Source organism: Anticarsia gemmatalis, chromosome 4 (assembly GCF_050436995.1).
Source record: "Anticarsia gemmatalis isolate Benzon Research Colony breed Stoneville strain chromosome 4, ilAntGemm2 primary, whole genome shotgun sequence".
Classification (NCBI taxonomy): domain Eukaryota; kingdom Metazoa; phylum Arthropoda; class Insecta; order Lepidoptera; family Erebidae; genus Anticarsia; species Anticarsia gemmatalis.
The window spans coordinates 10389847-10407319 of NC_134748.1; the positions used below are offsets into that span (position 1 = coordinate 10389847).

General features: G+C 34.6%; 1 protein-coding gene across 2 annotated transcripts; it reads left to right on the forward strand.

Moving 5' to 3' along the window:
* The first annotated feature begins 744 nt into the window (after positions 1 to 744).
* On the forward strand, positions 745 to 15251 carry LOC142972514 (pre-piRNA 3'-exonuclease trimmer-like). Of its 2 annotated transcripts, XM_076113717.1 has the most exons (11): positions 745 to 1010; positions 1359 to 1593; positions 2069 to 2220; positions 2833 to 2968; positions 4556 to 4884; positions 6274 to 6401; positions 7384 to 7526; positions 9692 to 9778; positions 12825 to 12913; positions 13143 to 13241; positions 14803 to 15251. In XM_076113717.1, exons 1-11 carry the CDS (start codon positions 883 to 885, stop codon positions 14870 to 14872), a joined length of 1596 nt encoding a protein of 531 aa, XP_075969832.1. In that variant the 5' UTR covers positions 745 to 882; the 3' UTR covers positions 14873 to 15251. The 2 variants fall into 2 exon arrangements, with proteins under 2 accessions (XP_075969832.1, XP_075969833.1); XM_076113718.1 differs by lacking the exon at positions 13143 to 13241.
* Positions 15252 to 17473: the final 2222 nt, after the last annotated feature.

Genomic DNA, 17473 nt, shown 5'->3' on the forward strand with positions numbered 1-17473 from the left:
GTTAATCATGACCCAAGCCTTATAAACTACTAAAATTCCCTCCACAAATCTTGTAAAGGGGTCCCCTATTAATATTGTGGTACATTAAAATTCAATAACCTTGCTGTTATCGTTATTACGAAATGGTTTAACTTGAATAATTTTCATAAATGAATTCGAACAATATTCTACCATAAATTATATTTACAAAGTAAATAATATAATTATGTTTTATTTAAAATAGATTCATAGGTACAGGAAATTGACAAAGATAATCATGGTATCATTATTTTATAATTTATCATAGGTTCCATTAGCACATAAGTTTAGTAATAGTTCTTGAGCTCTACTTTATGTATCAGATAATAAGTATTAGGGAAATAGTTGGATTAACCGCTATAGGTGGTGTATCAAACCAAATCAGGAATTAAGAAACTACATAACGCTATCTATTCGGGTTGCACGAAGAGCTATTCTACTACTGGCTAGTGCATAAGGAGGTAGTCCTACGACCAAATATAATGTATGTATGTGCGCATTGTACACTAACTCGCATATTCCCCTTTAAATTCTAAAGGGCGCATTTTGTGACGAATTATCGTACAAGTCCTCGTTAGCTACCGTGTAGCTACCTACCTACACATTTATAAACAGGTCTCTACTAAAAAGACCCATAGCTAATATGTGTATCTCAAGCTAAAAAACCTTGTACCTACAAACGAGATAGTTGACATTGACAGCTTTTAAAATGTCAATAGTGTCAATTTCATAACGTTGTTATTGTCGGCTGATGAAACAAAACGAATACTGCAGGTTATTTGTTTCCGACAAAATAGAATCAGTTTTTATATAATATTTGTATAATACTATTTCTTGTAGCTCAGTTGCATTCACCCGATCAATATGGAAATAACTAAGAAGAACTTTGAAGAACACTTGGATAATATAACTAAAGATTTGAAAAAATGTTGCTTTGTGGGCTTCGACGCCGAATTTACGGCAATGCTGACGGGAGAAACGTTTAAACACAGGTAATTTTATACCTAAATGAGATTTTTAAACTGGATACCAAGTTGTGTTGTCATAAAAACACGTTGTCTTAACTTTGCTACTTAAATACTAAATATTGACTTAACTGTTACCTACTTAGCTATTTTTACGTGTTCAAGTGTCTGCTCACTAAGTGGCAGTAATTAACGAGGGCTCGTATCTTTCTACTTCACATTTGAACATAATTTTCAAGTGTACTGACTATTTATATGCTATGATTTAACATAATATTGAAGCTTACTGAACTCTTTGGTAAAAAACAGTTCATATCTGTGATTCTTATTATATCATAATCATAATATTTAACACATACAATCTGCTTGTTTCAGGTTGTTTGACAACAATGAAGTGAGGTACAACAGGTTAAAGACTGCAGTAGGCAAGATGATAATGACTCAAGTAGGGTTGACGTTGTTCCAATACAACAGAGACCGGGATGTTTATGAAGCTACCGGATATACTTTCCACTTGTGCCCACAATCTTTTGGAGATATTGATCAGTCATTCATCTTCCAAGCATCCACGTTAAAGTTTCTGTGCAGGCATGACTTTAATTTTAATAAGGTAATTATATGTCTATAGTTGGGCGATTTCAAACGTGTGAACTATGTTTTGCCATTTTATCAGGCTCTCTCGCTTGCACTTACACACTGCCCCATTCCTGTCATTCCTTGAAGTATGACATTGTTCGCGCGTTTGTAATGGCCAGAGCATGTAGCTTTTTAATTTACCCAACTGCAATGTAGAAACGGAGTTTTTTAAATGTTTTATCTATGTCATGAATTTCATTTTGAGATTTCTTTTTGGGAAAGAAATTTTATCGGACTAGTAGGCCCATCCCAGATGCCCCTGAAATTATTTTTGAATCATAACATTTTAAACCTAAAATTTATTCAAAGATACTTCATAGATAACAAAATCTATAAAGAAAAACATAACAATATCCATTCTTATTTATTGCATTCAAATATAAATAAGCATTTATATTCTCTACGGAGCAAAAGTAATTTATTTTTAATATTCAAATTATTGTTTCCAGTTTACATATGAAGGTCTACCATATTTAAGCAAGGCAGAAGAAGAATGCGTTCGGCGGCAACTGAAAGACAAAACATTGTTTAATAATTTATCTCGAATGACAGACATGCATGATGAAAAACAAGTGCAAGAGTATTGTTCACGAGTTTCTAAGTAAGTCAATATTACTATTTAAAAAAAAAAAAAATATGATTGGACAACTCACACACAGTCATTTGATTCCAAACTAAGCAGAGTAACTATGGTAACCAAATAACTGATAAACATACTTATATACTTCTAAATACATACTTATATAGATTAACATCCAGGCTCAGAACAAATACTTGTGCTCATCACACAAAGATTTGTCCCGGGTGGGATTCGAACCCACCACACGCGGCGCTCCGGTTATTTAGCAAAGCTTTTACATAAAAGGTAATAATTATAATTGTAAATGTGGTGGATTGGTATCCCACCCAGGACACATAATTGTATGAATAGCTCAAGTATCTGTTCCTTAATGTATGGATGTTTATCAGTTATTTAGTTACCATAGTATATGCTTAGTTTGAAATCAGATGACTTAATCAGAATGCATATTTACCATACCAAATTCTATTAATTTTGTTTTTTTTTGAACAATGTGTGACACACAAATGGATTTTTATAATAGGTGCATATAGGTAATTTGGGGTGTATAGTACGAGTATAAAATAATGTGGTTATCTGTAAGTCCCCCAACATTTCTGCTTAGAAATTGAACATAAAATATGTATATTTCAGATGGCTAACACTAACTGCTGAAGAGAGGATGTACTTAGACGTGGAGAACCCCGTCATGCGATACATAGTACACAACGAAGTTAGAACACGGTTCCCTAATGTGCTCACTACTGATAGCTTAGGTAATAGTCAGAAGGTAATCTATGCTAGTAGCTTGATACTATTTTTTTATGTTGTATATGTGTACGCATCCACCTGCTTTGTTTGTTTTGTAAGTGTGTGATGTTTTTGGGCTATAAAAATGCTCTATTCCAATGTTAATTTATTCCGTCATTTTACGGGTAAAGTGACATGAATTATGTTATTTGCTGTTTTGTATACTTAATAGTAAAAGGTTAAACATTTCGAGTTATAATAGATTTTCTTAATTGTCGGTAAATGTTTTGTTGTTTCGTCTATTTTTGTCTGTTTAGAAGATCACTACATAGTATAAAACAAAGTCGCCCATTTTGTCTGTAGTCCCTTCGTATGCATAAAACTTTAAAACTACGCAACGGATTTTGATGCGGTTTTCACTAATAGAAAGAGTATTTTCTCCGACAGGTTTTTATATATAATTGAAATACATTGAAACTATATTAGCTGAGTTATAGCGATTTATGTCCAAGAAGTCAGAAAAAAAATCTAATTGTAGATTGCATTTGTGCGTGCGCCGCTTATACCGTTGGATACAAGTAAGAACAATGTATAGCAAAAACATTGGTCTTTATTAGTTCTACAAAAAAGTCCGCGATGACATATATCCAGCTTTTTTATTTAAGTCACAAAAACTACTTTTCTGTATTAAAAAAACATTTAATTCGTTGGGTGATGTTTAACTGGTGATATAACCAATAATACATATATCCTTATCAAAATAAGTAAGTTCATCATCACGAGCATTTAATTTAGATTATTTTTGCAGTTTACAGTGTGTTATTTAGACATATAGTTTAGGAGATATCACGATATTAGTATTGCGGCTCGGTACGGGCCGGCCGCGGCGGCAGCGGTATTCAATATTATAATGACATTGAAATAACAAAATTCCGTTGTCATGGCAACTGTTTTAATGGCGGATATGCCTTAGCGCGACTTCGTTATATTATGAGATATAAATAATTTTGAGAATATTTTTCGTGAAAAAAAAAACATATTTTATACCATCACGCTACGACCAATAGGAGCAGAGTAACAGTAAAAAGTGTTACAAGAACGAGGAAAATTCTGACCCATTCTCTCTTACTTGACGCAAGCGAAGTTGCGCGGGTCAGCTAGTAATAAATATAAAAAGATTTTAGTTAATATGTAGTACTGTTGATACTTTTTCTGTAAATAAGGTTTTGGCAAGTTTTACTCTGTTTACACTGTTTCGAATTCAAAAACATAAATGATGTTAACTTTAGTAAGTTTTACTCCTATTACTGACAATGTTGTTTTTTATAAGTAGTTTAGTATCCTTCATGCGTCATTTAACAATAAGCAATGTTATAATCGTTACATTTCTTCCTTTGTAAAATTACTGTCTAATAGGTTCACTTAAAACTATTTTGATAGAACTTTTACTATTATACACTTATAAATGTCGCAAGTTACTTGAATACCTTAATGCAGTGTGGTAAAGCCTAACAGAAAGATTGAGTATTATATATTTTATATAGTAAATGGTTAATAAGTGTGTAATAGAACAGTATTACACATTTTTTTTACTTATTATTAACAATTTATACAAACATTGTTACAGATCCTTGTATACAGAGATAAATACGTGGAAGGCGCTAATGCTGCACCAGCGGCGATACTTGAAGAAAATCTAATGAACCATTTACTCGGCTTCTCTCAAATCATTTACCTGCTAGCTGCCTCAGGGAAGCCCATAGTCGGCCATAACATATTCCTAGATATTGTATTACTGCATAATCAGTTCATAGGCCCTTTGCCGAAGCATTATGCGACATTTAAGAAGAATATTCACGATATGTTTCCTAAAATTTATGATACTAAATACATATCAAGTGAAATGTCAAAGAAGCTCAGTTATCATGAAGTTTGGAAGTCGAATGCGTTGCAAGAGTAAGTTTATTTTAATTTATTACTAGCTTTTACCCGCGACTTCGTCCACCACCTGAATTTTTCCATGGCAATGCGTTATTTTCGCGGGGTAAAAAAAGTAGCCTATGTCCTTATCAAAATATCTCCATACCAAATTTCATGCAAATTGGTTCAGTAGTTAAGGTGGGATTGAGTAACAAACAGACAGACTTACTTTCGCATTTATAATAAGATTGCGTTGTGTTTGTCTATGTGATGTGAGCAATAGTGTATGAGACTACTAATTACATGGGTATGATTCCGAGCTGGAAAAATCCGTTTCCCAATGAGTTCCCATGACACCAAAGTCGTCCGTGGGGCAGTAGTTAAGGTGATCACCCTACTAGGTGAATTGTGGTCGGAGATTGAAGTATCGATTTTCAAATAAGTAGGTATAACAATTAATTACATGCATTCACAAGCTCAAACTGCAAATTTAATTACGAGAAAATGATATTTTGTAAGTCGAATTGCAATATAAAAATAATTAAATCGTACCTTCTTAGTGAGTAAGTTACTACACCACAAAGCTACCATAAAATATAACAGCTTATTTTTCTAACTACCCTGGTTAATCGCAGAAAACAATATTTTATCCGAATTCATTATAAACTGGTTACAAATACAAACCGCATGTGCAATTATATCATTATAACTACTAAACCACTGAATCGTTTCAATTAAATAAACAACGCAAGATTAAGTGCTTTAATATTGAAATTAGTATCAAATTGTACAAAACGATTAGACTGAGACTAAAATAGACTGGACGATGCACAGAATTATATCATATCTTCGCGCTTGTTTTCGTTAAGCAAGGTAGATCCTCATTTTTAACATGTGTGTAGTCCTAATGGTTTACGTTGACACCTGTCACTCCAGTGGTCGCAGGTTCAAACTCCAAGCAACACACCAATAACTTTTTCTAAGTTGTGTGTATATAATTATCACTTGCTCTAACGGTGAAGGAAAACATCGTGGTGAAAACTTGCATGCCTAGAATTTGTTTAATACATTTATTGAGGGCATGCAAAGTCACTAACCCACACTTCGCCGGCGTGGTGTACTCATGGCCTAACCCCTCCCTAGTTTGGCCCATGCCCTGCAGTAGGACAGTAATGGGTTAGAATAAAAAACCCTTAAAAACATCTATATTGTACATGTATGTTAATACTTGTTTTTGCCATTATATTCTAGTACATGCTACTTTATAAGCTAGTAGGCTATATCAAATAAATTATTATAAAATGTACAAATACCTATTAAATCCTTATCGAACCTGATTCGGTTTTGCCTTTCAGGATAATATGACACTGTATTTTTTAACTAAACTTATTTTACATGCACAATAATAAAACTGTCTCTTTACAGTTTATACGAGTTCTTTTCGGAAGGCAAATGTAAGAAGCTGCAAAATGGTGTGAACTTTATTCAAGTGAGTCGGCCGTTCAACGTGAAGCAATCGTATCATGAGGCTGGCTGGGACTCTTATTGCTCAGGTATACAATAAAATAAATAAATTAAACCCATTTATTTCCTAGTGCTGGGCAAGGGTCTCCTCCCGTAATGAGGGAGGAGTTAGGCCTTGAGTACACTTTAACAATAGAATAATTTAGAAGTATAACTATTTATAATATATTATGTCAGTATGTGTTAGTAACTAATAATAATTAATATTATTAAATTAACTAATAATATTTATTTTCCTTATGGCTTTTTATGTATAACCGTTCGAATCTTACTTGAAAATGTAATGTATCTTAAATATACTCAAGTTTCGCCATTCACAACTACTAATACTGTTTTCAAAATCCGACCCACTTTTATCAAATCCAGCTGAAATTTAATCTCAGGAATCGAACCACAGACACAAGTTTATACATTTTCTCTGTAGAATTCACTGACTATGTATTCTACGGTACTTCGGTGTAAACGTAACATATGACGTCACTTGCTCGTTTGAACGTAATCCCCTTGTAATATTTATGATCTTTTTTGTTTTCCTTACAAGCGTGTGTATAAGTAAACTTCAACACATTACTGTTGACTCATCTTATTTACTACTCTCTCTCTATTGCTAGTGTTTAACCTCTAATACTGTTACAATACATAATTTGTTTTACGTCTAAAGATTAGATTACTTTATATAATTTAAAGTATGTAATTAAAATTGTAATTACGAGGAATTCTATCAAATAAAGTACATAGTAACTTTTCAATATTATAAGCGTGAACATAGCGAAGTATTTTTTTCAGGATTGTAGTAAGTGGCGTACTTTGGTCTTGGCTTGGCGTGATTCGTACTTTTGTTTATAGGTATATTTTAGAAAAATGATATACCAAAAAATGTAGATGCGTCTGTTTATGCACCAAGTGAAGCTTCTATTTGAATTATAAAATTGAATTTGAATTAAAAAACATATTATTTAATACACATCATATTATAATGTATGTATAATGTAATAAAATGTTCATCCGTAGGGTACTGTTTCATCCGGCTGGGCCACTGGGCGGCGTGCGAGAACCGCGGCAAGTACCGGCCGGTGGGGCCGACTGAGACGATCGCATCACTGGCGCCCTTCGCCAACAAAGTCAACGTCATACGAGGCGCTATACCTTACATGGTCAGTATTCATCTACAATACTGCTTCATACAGAGTAGGTTTATCTGTCGATAGTCCAGTTTCATCCGGAATAGGTACTGTTTCATCCGGAATAGGTACTGTTTCATCCAGATGGATTATGTTATTTATAGACTAAGATTTTATAACTTACTTAAAGGGCTAAGTATATTTTTCTCAAACAATACCTACAACACTCTATACACATCACATAGACTTAAGAAATTCGTGTTATTATTAAAATTATTGTTCAAAACCGTTTCATTTATAAAGACACACGTGTATGTGATCAAGAACTTTACAGAATATCAAGGCAACTTACTTTTGTACAGCCATCAAGTTTTACGATGATATTTGTCATAAAATGTTCTCTAGCGAAAAGTTATAGGTCTCACAAATACACGCATCTGTCATTGTTCACCCACTTATATATTAAAATAATTATATTTATGTATTATTTGTCGTTTGCTGATTGTCTGAACATTAAGTATGCGTTACAAACACTACATTAAGGTCGTCACACAATGGTAGTGTAATGTAATGACACTTGATTTTGAGCACTTCTTTAAATCAGCATTTACAAGACTTCATTTCCTTCTTTCCTTCTGCAGTGTACTACTATAGCAATGTAAAAGGAATTATACAAGTGCATATAATGTAAGCTTTCCATTAATGATGATAATGGCTACCATAGCATTCAATTACGTGTTAAACTGTGCTTGAATTTCTACAAAGCACAAACATTTATGTGATACTAGCTTTTACCCGCGACTTCGTCCGCCACCTGAATTTTCCCATGGGAATGCGTCATTTTCCCGGGGTAAAAAGTAGCCTATGTCCTTTCTCGGGTATCAAAATATCTTCACACTAAATTTCATGCAAATTGGTTCAGTAGTTTAGGCGTGATTGAGTAACAGACACACAGATATTAGTATGGATTGTGGCAATGCTTTGAAACTGTGATTAGTATGCTCGTTTATCCAGTATTTTTGAAAACGAATCATTCAGTCAGAATTACATTACGCGCGAGAACTCTCATTGAATAATCACCACTATACAATGACCTTAAGCTATCTACAGATTGTAATTCGTGCTGACACGACCAGTGAAAAGACACGAACCGTTTGTATGTACAATTTTGATGGAATCCCATCCCCGTCACTGTGATATTTATAATTCCGTGAATTCGTGATGTACAACACATGTTATCATTAATCATTCTATACGTTTGTCCAGTTTAAATATTCCGAGTTATAAATGTAGTGCCATATTTTTTTTATGATTTAAAAACAAATGACGTACGCACATCTTCTTCTTCAACACTTTAAGAGTCTTAAAAAAAATCCGTTATCTTTTGTATTTGACATTTGGACAAATATTATAAATGCGAAAGTAACTCTGTCTGTCTGTTACTCAATCACGCCTAAACTACTGAACCAATTTGCATTAAATTTGGTATGGAGATATTTCGATACCTGAGAAAGGACATAGGCTACTTTTTACCCCAGTAAAGTTACACATAATGGGAATATTAAGGTGGCGGACGAAGTCGCGGGTAAAAGCTAGTATAGATATAACTTTATTTATTTTAGTATTACATCTCTCATCTCATATTCAGCCAGCTTGCAATCATCGGCTCATCTGCCAATGCAACTGTATACGGCAGACCTTTGGCACGTAAACCGTTCGTGTATGGCCGTAACATTGGACAAACAAACGTCCTTATTCATAGTAATAGCGGCTAGTGACGTCATCACACGTTTGTTTAACACTGCCACCTGTAGTGCAATGTTAGAATTGACGTCATTGTCGAAGTGTCGACTAATTAGTTTATTTGTAAAGGAAAGGTTTATTTTTCGAAAAGGATTGCTTTGAATTCTATTTATTTAAATTAGGAAATCCCTTAAATAACAATCATTAATCAATAAAGACATACCTATTATGATTTATCTTAAACCAAAAGTGCTTTAGTATTTCTTTCTCCAAATCAAATCCGTCTTAGCATATACCAGCCATAGATTGATGTACCGAAACCATACAAGCACTACGATATCGATACAGAGTTTGAAGGAAATACAAACGTAATTATTACAAAATGTTTTCCCCTTTCACTGTGGAAGCCTTGTAACTGTTGTAGAACTTAATTATATAATTGTTCGTTATTTCAGAATCTGATTGGGAACGACCCGCCGTCACACCGGCCCGAGCTGTTGCATGTCAGATCCCTCGCTGAACGAGTAATCAATGTCGGAAAGGTACAGTACTTTCATTTATGTATAGGTACTTGATCTGATTAGTGAAAGAATATGTTTAGTGCGATATCTTTGACAGCCTCCGTGATGCAGTGATTAAGGTGGTCGCCACGCCACTACTATTGCAGCGGGAGGTCGTGGTTTCCATTCCCACACGGAGCGATTATTTGCAAGAGTTTGACATTTAAAATGTACTGCCAAAATAGTTCTTACGGAGCCCAGTAGAGGCGCTAAACAGATTTTCGTGTAAAATTTATCGATAGCTAGCCTGTTGTCCGTAGTCGATAGTAGTACGAGTTACAGATATTACCATTTTAATCAAAAATCGTCACAGGATGTAGTCGTTAGTAACAATCTTGCTTATTACTTCCAATACAATATTCTCAAGAACTGATAAATGTTCAAGTTGATCGTGAAAATTGAACGCTTCCGTTCAATATGAAAACACTATTTTCGTTGGTCTTGCATTAGTGTATGCACGCTTTATTTATTGTTATAAGGCGGTAGGGGCGTTCAATTTATTATGTATTTCAGCACAATCTACTATCTGCAGTGTGTTTGAATAAATTCTGTAAAGCTTGCTGCATACATATTCGGGACGGCACGCTCGGTTCAGTAACATTTATCTAACAACAAAACCGACTCGCTTGTTCAGCTTGTCAGGCTCATCTACACAAATCCGGGTTTGCCGCCTAGTTGGGCCAATTAATGCCGAACCTACCGTATATGTAGCAAGCCTTACTGCACTTTGCCATTCGGGTCCAATCGTCACAATTCGGTTTAAACATTCAGGCGCGGTGATGTCGAGACTGGAGGGGCATTTTTCCCGAACAATCGTAGGTTCTGCCGCCAGACTAGACCGATTAATGCTGAACCGTGTATGTGGGCAGCAAGCCTTATACAGCTCGGAATAAATACAATGTTGCAGTATGTAGTAACACATTTCATAGAATGTTGCCGATACTGCCGCCACTGCCGGCTACCGCGGAACAATGTAGTCTTGTGTTTTCCCACGCTTCAACATGATTCTTATTAGGAAATTTTACAGACTATAAGAATGGATATTTATGAAATTGGCAATAGTACCTACCGTTTGGTGTATTCAAGGTAGAATATTTTTATTATGGGAATATGAGGCTGAATGGAATTTTAATAGTTTATCTGTACAATCAGTGGTTTATGGTCTGCTATTAAAGATTAGGTACGTTGCAGTTTAATTAAGTTAAGAAGTAAAAATCATGTTGTAGTGAAACTAAGGTTTTAAAGCGCGAAGATCAATAAAAAGAACAGACCAAAAAAAAACCCTACATTGTTTTGTCTACGCTTTAAGCAAATGACATGTGTTATGTATAAGAAGATAATAATACTCACATTTATTAAATATCCATTGTCTAAGTACTAACAGAGAGTTCCTTCCAAACATTTGACATTTAAGATGTTTATAATAGCTCATACACTTATAGAAAGTTTCGTATTATTGGACGGCGCGCTATCATTATTGGCAGTACCGCCAAAAACTCTCATATTTCTCTTTTCTCCAACGATAATAAATTATTTCTTAGCTTTACAAATAGCATTTTCAATTCGCTTTGTTAATGATTTACTATTTTTTACAGATACTTACCCTCGAAACCTTATTATTTTAAAATGTTTGTTCTGGCATAAGATAAGGGACTGAGTTTATATAATAACATAATCTTTAAAAATCGCTACATTTATTCCTCAAGTAAGGCTATCTGAGGAATTATTGATTGGAAGTACCTATTGACCCTATAACTAAGACTCAATATTGAGTACATCCTAAGTGACTGTATATATTTAGAGCATATTTTTGGTATAGTTCTTACTTCTTCCAGGCGTAAAGGTACGAAGCGTTTTATCATCATCGTGTAAGGGAAAAGTATAACGTAGTCTTACCTATCCTAATCCTTGGCCGACAAATGCCTCTTAATACGTCGTAGAAACAACGCGATACAACTGTACCTACTCGCAAATATACAAAAGCTTTTATGATTGAAATTGTCAATAATATGGAAATTTCCCCCGTAATTCTGAAGCCAAGTCTTGATCCTAGTCTTGCTAACTGAGCGTTTAAAAATATACTAATCCGCAAGAACGCAACTCGTGCGAAGAACTAAAGTGAGCGAATTATTCCACTCGACGTTTTGACAACATCGAGATTGTTACCAAAACAATTCGTAATTGCGCGGAAACAAATCGAGACAGCCGCGTAGTTATTGGACTCAATTTGGCTCTGAAACATGAGGATTACAAAACATTGGCTCAATAAACTCATTCTGCACACTCTTCGAATAAGTCTTTCACCGTTAAACATATTACCGATGATGTTCATTACGCGTGTTGTGATCACTGAATACAGAGTTCATCGTAAACGAAACGTAACAAACGGCCAATCGCGGCTATATTTTATCTCTCAGTACATAATTATGGCAATAACAGCCGGATCGTCTGCGATCTGGCAGAGCTCAAAAGGAATTGCATAACCCGTGGAAAACAATGCTATTTTTATTCGAATCATAAACAGTGTCGGGTTCATCCGCGTCGTCCAGATCCTCGGAGCCAAAATTAGCGGTCATATGTTAAGAAACAGTTATGGTAGTAATAATTGTCACGTCGGGCGGTGAAGAGTGTGGCCGGCGCTCGGCGCGGGCTCCAGCTCGCGGCGGACGACACGGGCGCTGGCGCGGCGCCAGGCGGCGCGCACACACGCGCACCACACCCACACGCGCGCATAACTCGCTCTCTACACATATTTCCCGTTGCTAGTTAAAACAGATTGATAATGCCCAAGTGTCACAGGCGAAAAATCTTTATTTTTACACCGTACCGTTTTTTAACCAGTGCGGCCGGTGTTTGATTTCTCCAATGTACAAAATCTCTTTTTCATGCCACTGTCAAGGTTGATTTAAGGTTGAGATATAAATAAGATTGATCCTAGAGCGAGTGCCGCTCGTCGCTATATTTCATGCGCGACAGATCGCCGCGCTCGTCTCCACTGTTACATGTTTTGATGTATGTCTCGTGTTAGATAGCGGCGGTGCTGGCGGGCTTCGGCTCCGTGGACGTCAAGCCCTACGGCAGCCGGACCGCGCTCATTGCTGCTAACTCTAAGAGTTCGTAAGTATCAGGAAGATGAATGATGCCATTACCTTAACTACCGCTCTTATGTAGATCAACTGCCAGCTGTATGGTACTCGGTAAAAATAGCACCAATATCGGAATAGATGTCTCGTAACGAGCCAAAGTAACTACTCTGTTCTTAGACTAGTTTCACTTTATTTATTTTTGGGCAAAACATCATCAAAGTTACCGTAACGAGCTCATTAAAGTGCGCATTATATTCCAGCGCTGACAGAATACTGAAACGGTTCAAGGACAGCAAAGAGTACAAGATATCCACGTACAACTCTTACAAGCATTCCACTGCAGGCAGAATGGCGATCTGGTAAATATATCAGACATTATAACTATTACATTCACAGCTTAGTAGTTGTATTATTTCGTCCACTTGAAACATGTAAGACAAACTAAAAGACTAAGAAGAAAGGATTATCAACATATAGTAAGATAAAACTTAACAGCTAGCAAGATTATTTACAAATAAATGTCCTTAAATTTAGTTTATAATGAGAACAAAACTATACCTAATTGTAGAGATATATAGTAAAAAAAACTTTGACTAATTCACTTTAGAACCAGCATCAAAACACGAGAGGCCGACAAAAATCTCTCATCTTATAACTCAGACAGTCGAATCAAAGCAGCGTTTTAAATGTAGCTAACGTGTTCTTTAAAATTTTATGAGCTTGTTTCTCGGATAAATGCTCTATCGAAATCGCTATGATTCCAAGTAATGCGACCATGCAAGCGAAAAACATTTAAAATATCATTTATAAATGTATTTTTTCATCTGGCAAACAGTTAAAAATGTATTTACGAACGTATATTAATTTAAATAATATAAATCATATTTGTATTTTATTACGTTACAAGAACGCGAACTTGTGAAAGTCTGTATGATATTTAATGCGTTGAAAATAATAAGCTAGGGAAAATTCAATCAAATTTGCGGCCACATTTCCATCAAATAAAGCCGTATTTTTTTAATTTACTTTGCACAGACGCTTTTCGCTGTACTATGATGATCTCGAAATGTTTCACAGGGCTTAGCAAGGTTCTTTATAGGTTCCTCAATCACCCTACACCATCGAAGTTGACAATTTAATCCAAGAATTCAACGTAACTATCCCTGATATCTCTCGTCTCAAAACAAAGGTTTTTATGTACATTTTTGTGGCGTCTGCTGCCAATACATCAATATTTATTGATGTTGTGATAAGTGACTAATCGTTAAAATTTCTTAAGAATGGAAAATACCACCTCCATAGTGTGAATACACTGATAGACTTTTGCGTAGGAGCACTAAAATATTGGTAACACAGCTCTAAATATATTGCTCTTTTATGCTTACATAGCATTGACCGAGAATCGTAATACATTTACTATTACGGCCAGTTTCTTCATCAAAAGTAACAGCCAAAGTATAGGGGTACATAAAAAATTACAGTCAAATTTATTTCTTATTGAATGGAAATTTATGTCAAATAGAAGTCAGCTGTTACCTTTGATATGGTTCAAGAAACTGGCCGTTAATGTAGGATTCCACTGACGACTGCAGAATGCAAACCACGAAAGCAGAATATCTGAAGCTTTATAATTTAAAGTAGATACATGACAATTGCAGTCGACTATTGAACAAGTCTGGTGTAAATCATAACTACTGTCACTGCTGTCTGCAGTTTGCAGTCACGTACGAGCATAAAAAAATTTAGAGCAGATTTTTTTTAAACTACATTAAATTCATTTTTACCGCACACCTGTTGTGACAAACTTACCGAATACTACTAAAAATAAATCATTGCTTAATATTACGCAATTGCGACAGATGTAAATCTCTGCTATAACTGTTCCAAGTCATTTATAAATAATGATGTGTATTGTTTCAGGAGCGGCGCCCTCCTCACCGGTAGCTTAGTGCTATATCTACTGCATAAGAAAGTTAAAGTATTAATCTAGAGCATCCAATCCAATATTAGCATTTCTGAACTCGATAATTGAAAAGACGCATCCAACAAGAAGTAGGAACGGAGAAATTTTTAGTTTAATCTTCAAAAAAGTGTAAAAACTCATACAAGAGCGCTTTATTTCGCTAAGTTAATACTGTAACGGAGCGACAGAAAAAAATATATGGGCAGGTGAGCTTTTTTTTGCTGTTTCCGGCAATATTGTGTAAGTCAATTTTGACCAAAATGTTAGATGCGTATTTTCAACTACCGGGGCTTTATTTATAAGACTGCTTACACTTAATCAAGACAAAAAACAAAAGCATAAATATCTTTCTTAGTTCGTAAGGAATCATGTGCCACAATAAGATTGAATAATAAACGCAAATTAAGAATAATTCTTGTATTTTATTAAGCCCCATTCGTGTCTAAATTATTGATCATTATTCCACGCAAGATAAATTCTGCTATAGTATTCTAAAAGTACGTGTATAATTCCAAATGATTTAAAATGTACCAGAGAAATATTTTTATGAATGTCATAATGAACACTCTTTCTGTAGGTTGAAAGACCTAGAAACGTTTGTAATAAAATTAAGAAAAAGAGAGCTGAGTGTCATTTGAATTGATAAAAATATCGACCGTTCTCTCGAGTTGTAAAACAAAAATCAATATTTATGCTCATGACTATCAAAGGGGCTTGTTGATAATTGGATGAGCGGTCCACTTTCAGCGTCGATCGTGGAATCTTACTTCTTACTAATATTACAAATGCGAAAATTTGTGAGTGTGTATGTATGGATGTTTGTTACTCTTTCACGCGATTACTACTGAACCGATTACATTAAAATATGGTATGTAGATAGCTTTAGACCTAGAACAACATATAAGCTATCTTTATCCCGGAGTTCCCGAGGGATCGGGATTTACACGGGAAGGGTTTCCACGCGGACGAAGTCGCGGGCGGCCTCTAGTAAATAATAACATTATAGCGATACTCCTGCCTCTCAAACAATGAATAGACTAAACATTCATTAAGTACCCATACAACGTTAAAAGCTTTATGATAATGTTCAGCAAACTCACAAAATTACTTCATAATTTATTATAAGGAGGTAACGACGGACATATTGCGATCGGATTAACTCGATCCATCGCGTCACAAACATTTCATTATCTATTTTTATGTGTGTCCATTAGACTATGATCTGTGATTATATGTACAGCTGGACACTAATGTACGACACGATCCAATGACTAATGCTTTTTCGTTAAGTTTATAAAAAGACTGGTTGATAGGTATGCGATCAGCCAATAACGTTGGTAACGTATTGCTACTTAAATACTAAAAAAAATATAGTACGGAGTTACCTTACAGAACTCAAAATAAATGTCCATCCTTGTTGTATTGTTGCTATCGACAAAAAAAAACAAAAATACTGTCAATACTCTATAATGCATTTTGACTTCCACTATTGTTACAGGCCTAATGTTCGGTTTTCACACTTAATGATGATAAAATACTAGGTAATTACCATTGCATCTAGTGCTAATTTACTTTAAAGACGTGTATCTATATCTATCCATATTATATATCTATCGTAAAAACACCAAGAAATATTATTCATAAGCGACTAAAGACACACAGAACTTACAATGATAACCCTCAAAAGAGCTCACGTGTTTACGAGGTACCTAACCCATTTATTACGAAACTAATAAAAAATTTACAACACTATTACTGCACCACACACCTAACCGACCGACATGTTTGACGTACGACTATAATTTCACTAAAAATAAACTGTTTTAATTAAAATCCCGACCTTGCCCTTTTATCGGGCCATGTGGATGTAAACAAGAGTGTTAGTAGACATTTTATAATAATTACTACCGGTGTTCAATAGATTTGCAAACTATTTGCGTCGTCCATTGTTCAGTTACAGTACTAAAATGTATGTAATCGAAATCAGAAAGTTTTATAAAGGAACTTAACTGAACTACTAATAACTTCTGTTCGCAAGTTGACACAATAAACATTCAACTTCCTTGGATCACAATCGAAAGGTTACTCTTTTCTTTTTTCTTTCTGTCGAAAGGATGCCGACAAACTAAGAGACACAATTAATTTAATTTTTATTATTAAGTACAACAACACCACTATGGGTGGATATTTAAATGTTAGTACCTCATTAATCTACTCAAATTGTACATTAATTTCAAAGAATTACTTAAAATATATATTCCCAATTACATATTATACATACAATATTATACACATCCGAATTACCTACATTCTTGTTTGCCTCAATATCTCACAAACTTCGATGAAATTTTTTCAAATATACTTTTCAACATCTAATCAAAATTAATGTATTTCGTGATCTGAAAACTGAAGTCGAAATTTATTGTGTACACAATATAAAAACATAAATACACTTTATTTATTTTTGTTCTACATATAACTAAACAAATAAAACATGAAAATTATTTTGAAGCTTTACTTGTCAGCTCGTAATTTTCATTCCATTTTTTTTTCTCAGTTTATATATTTAAAACTCTGTTACCAATGCTTTAAAATACCTGTATTGTAGTAGAATTATTGTACACTGTG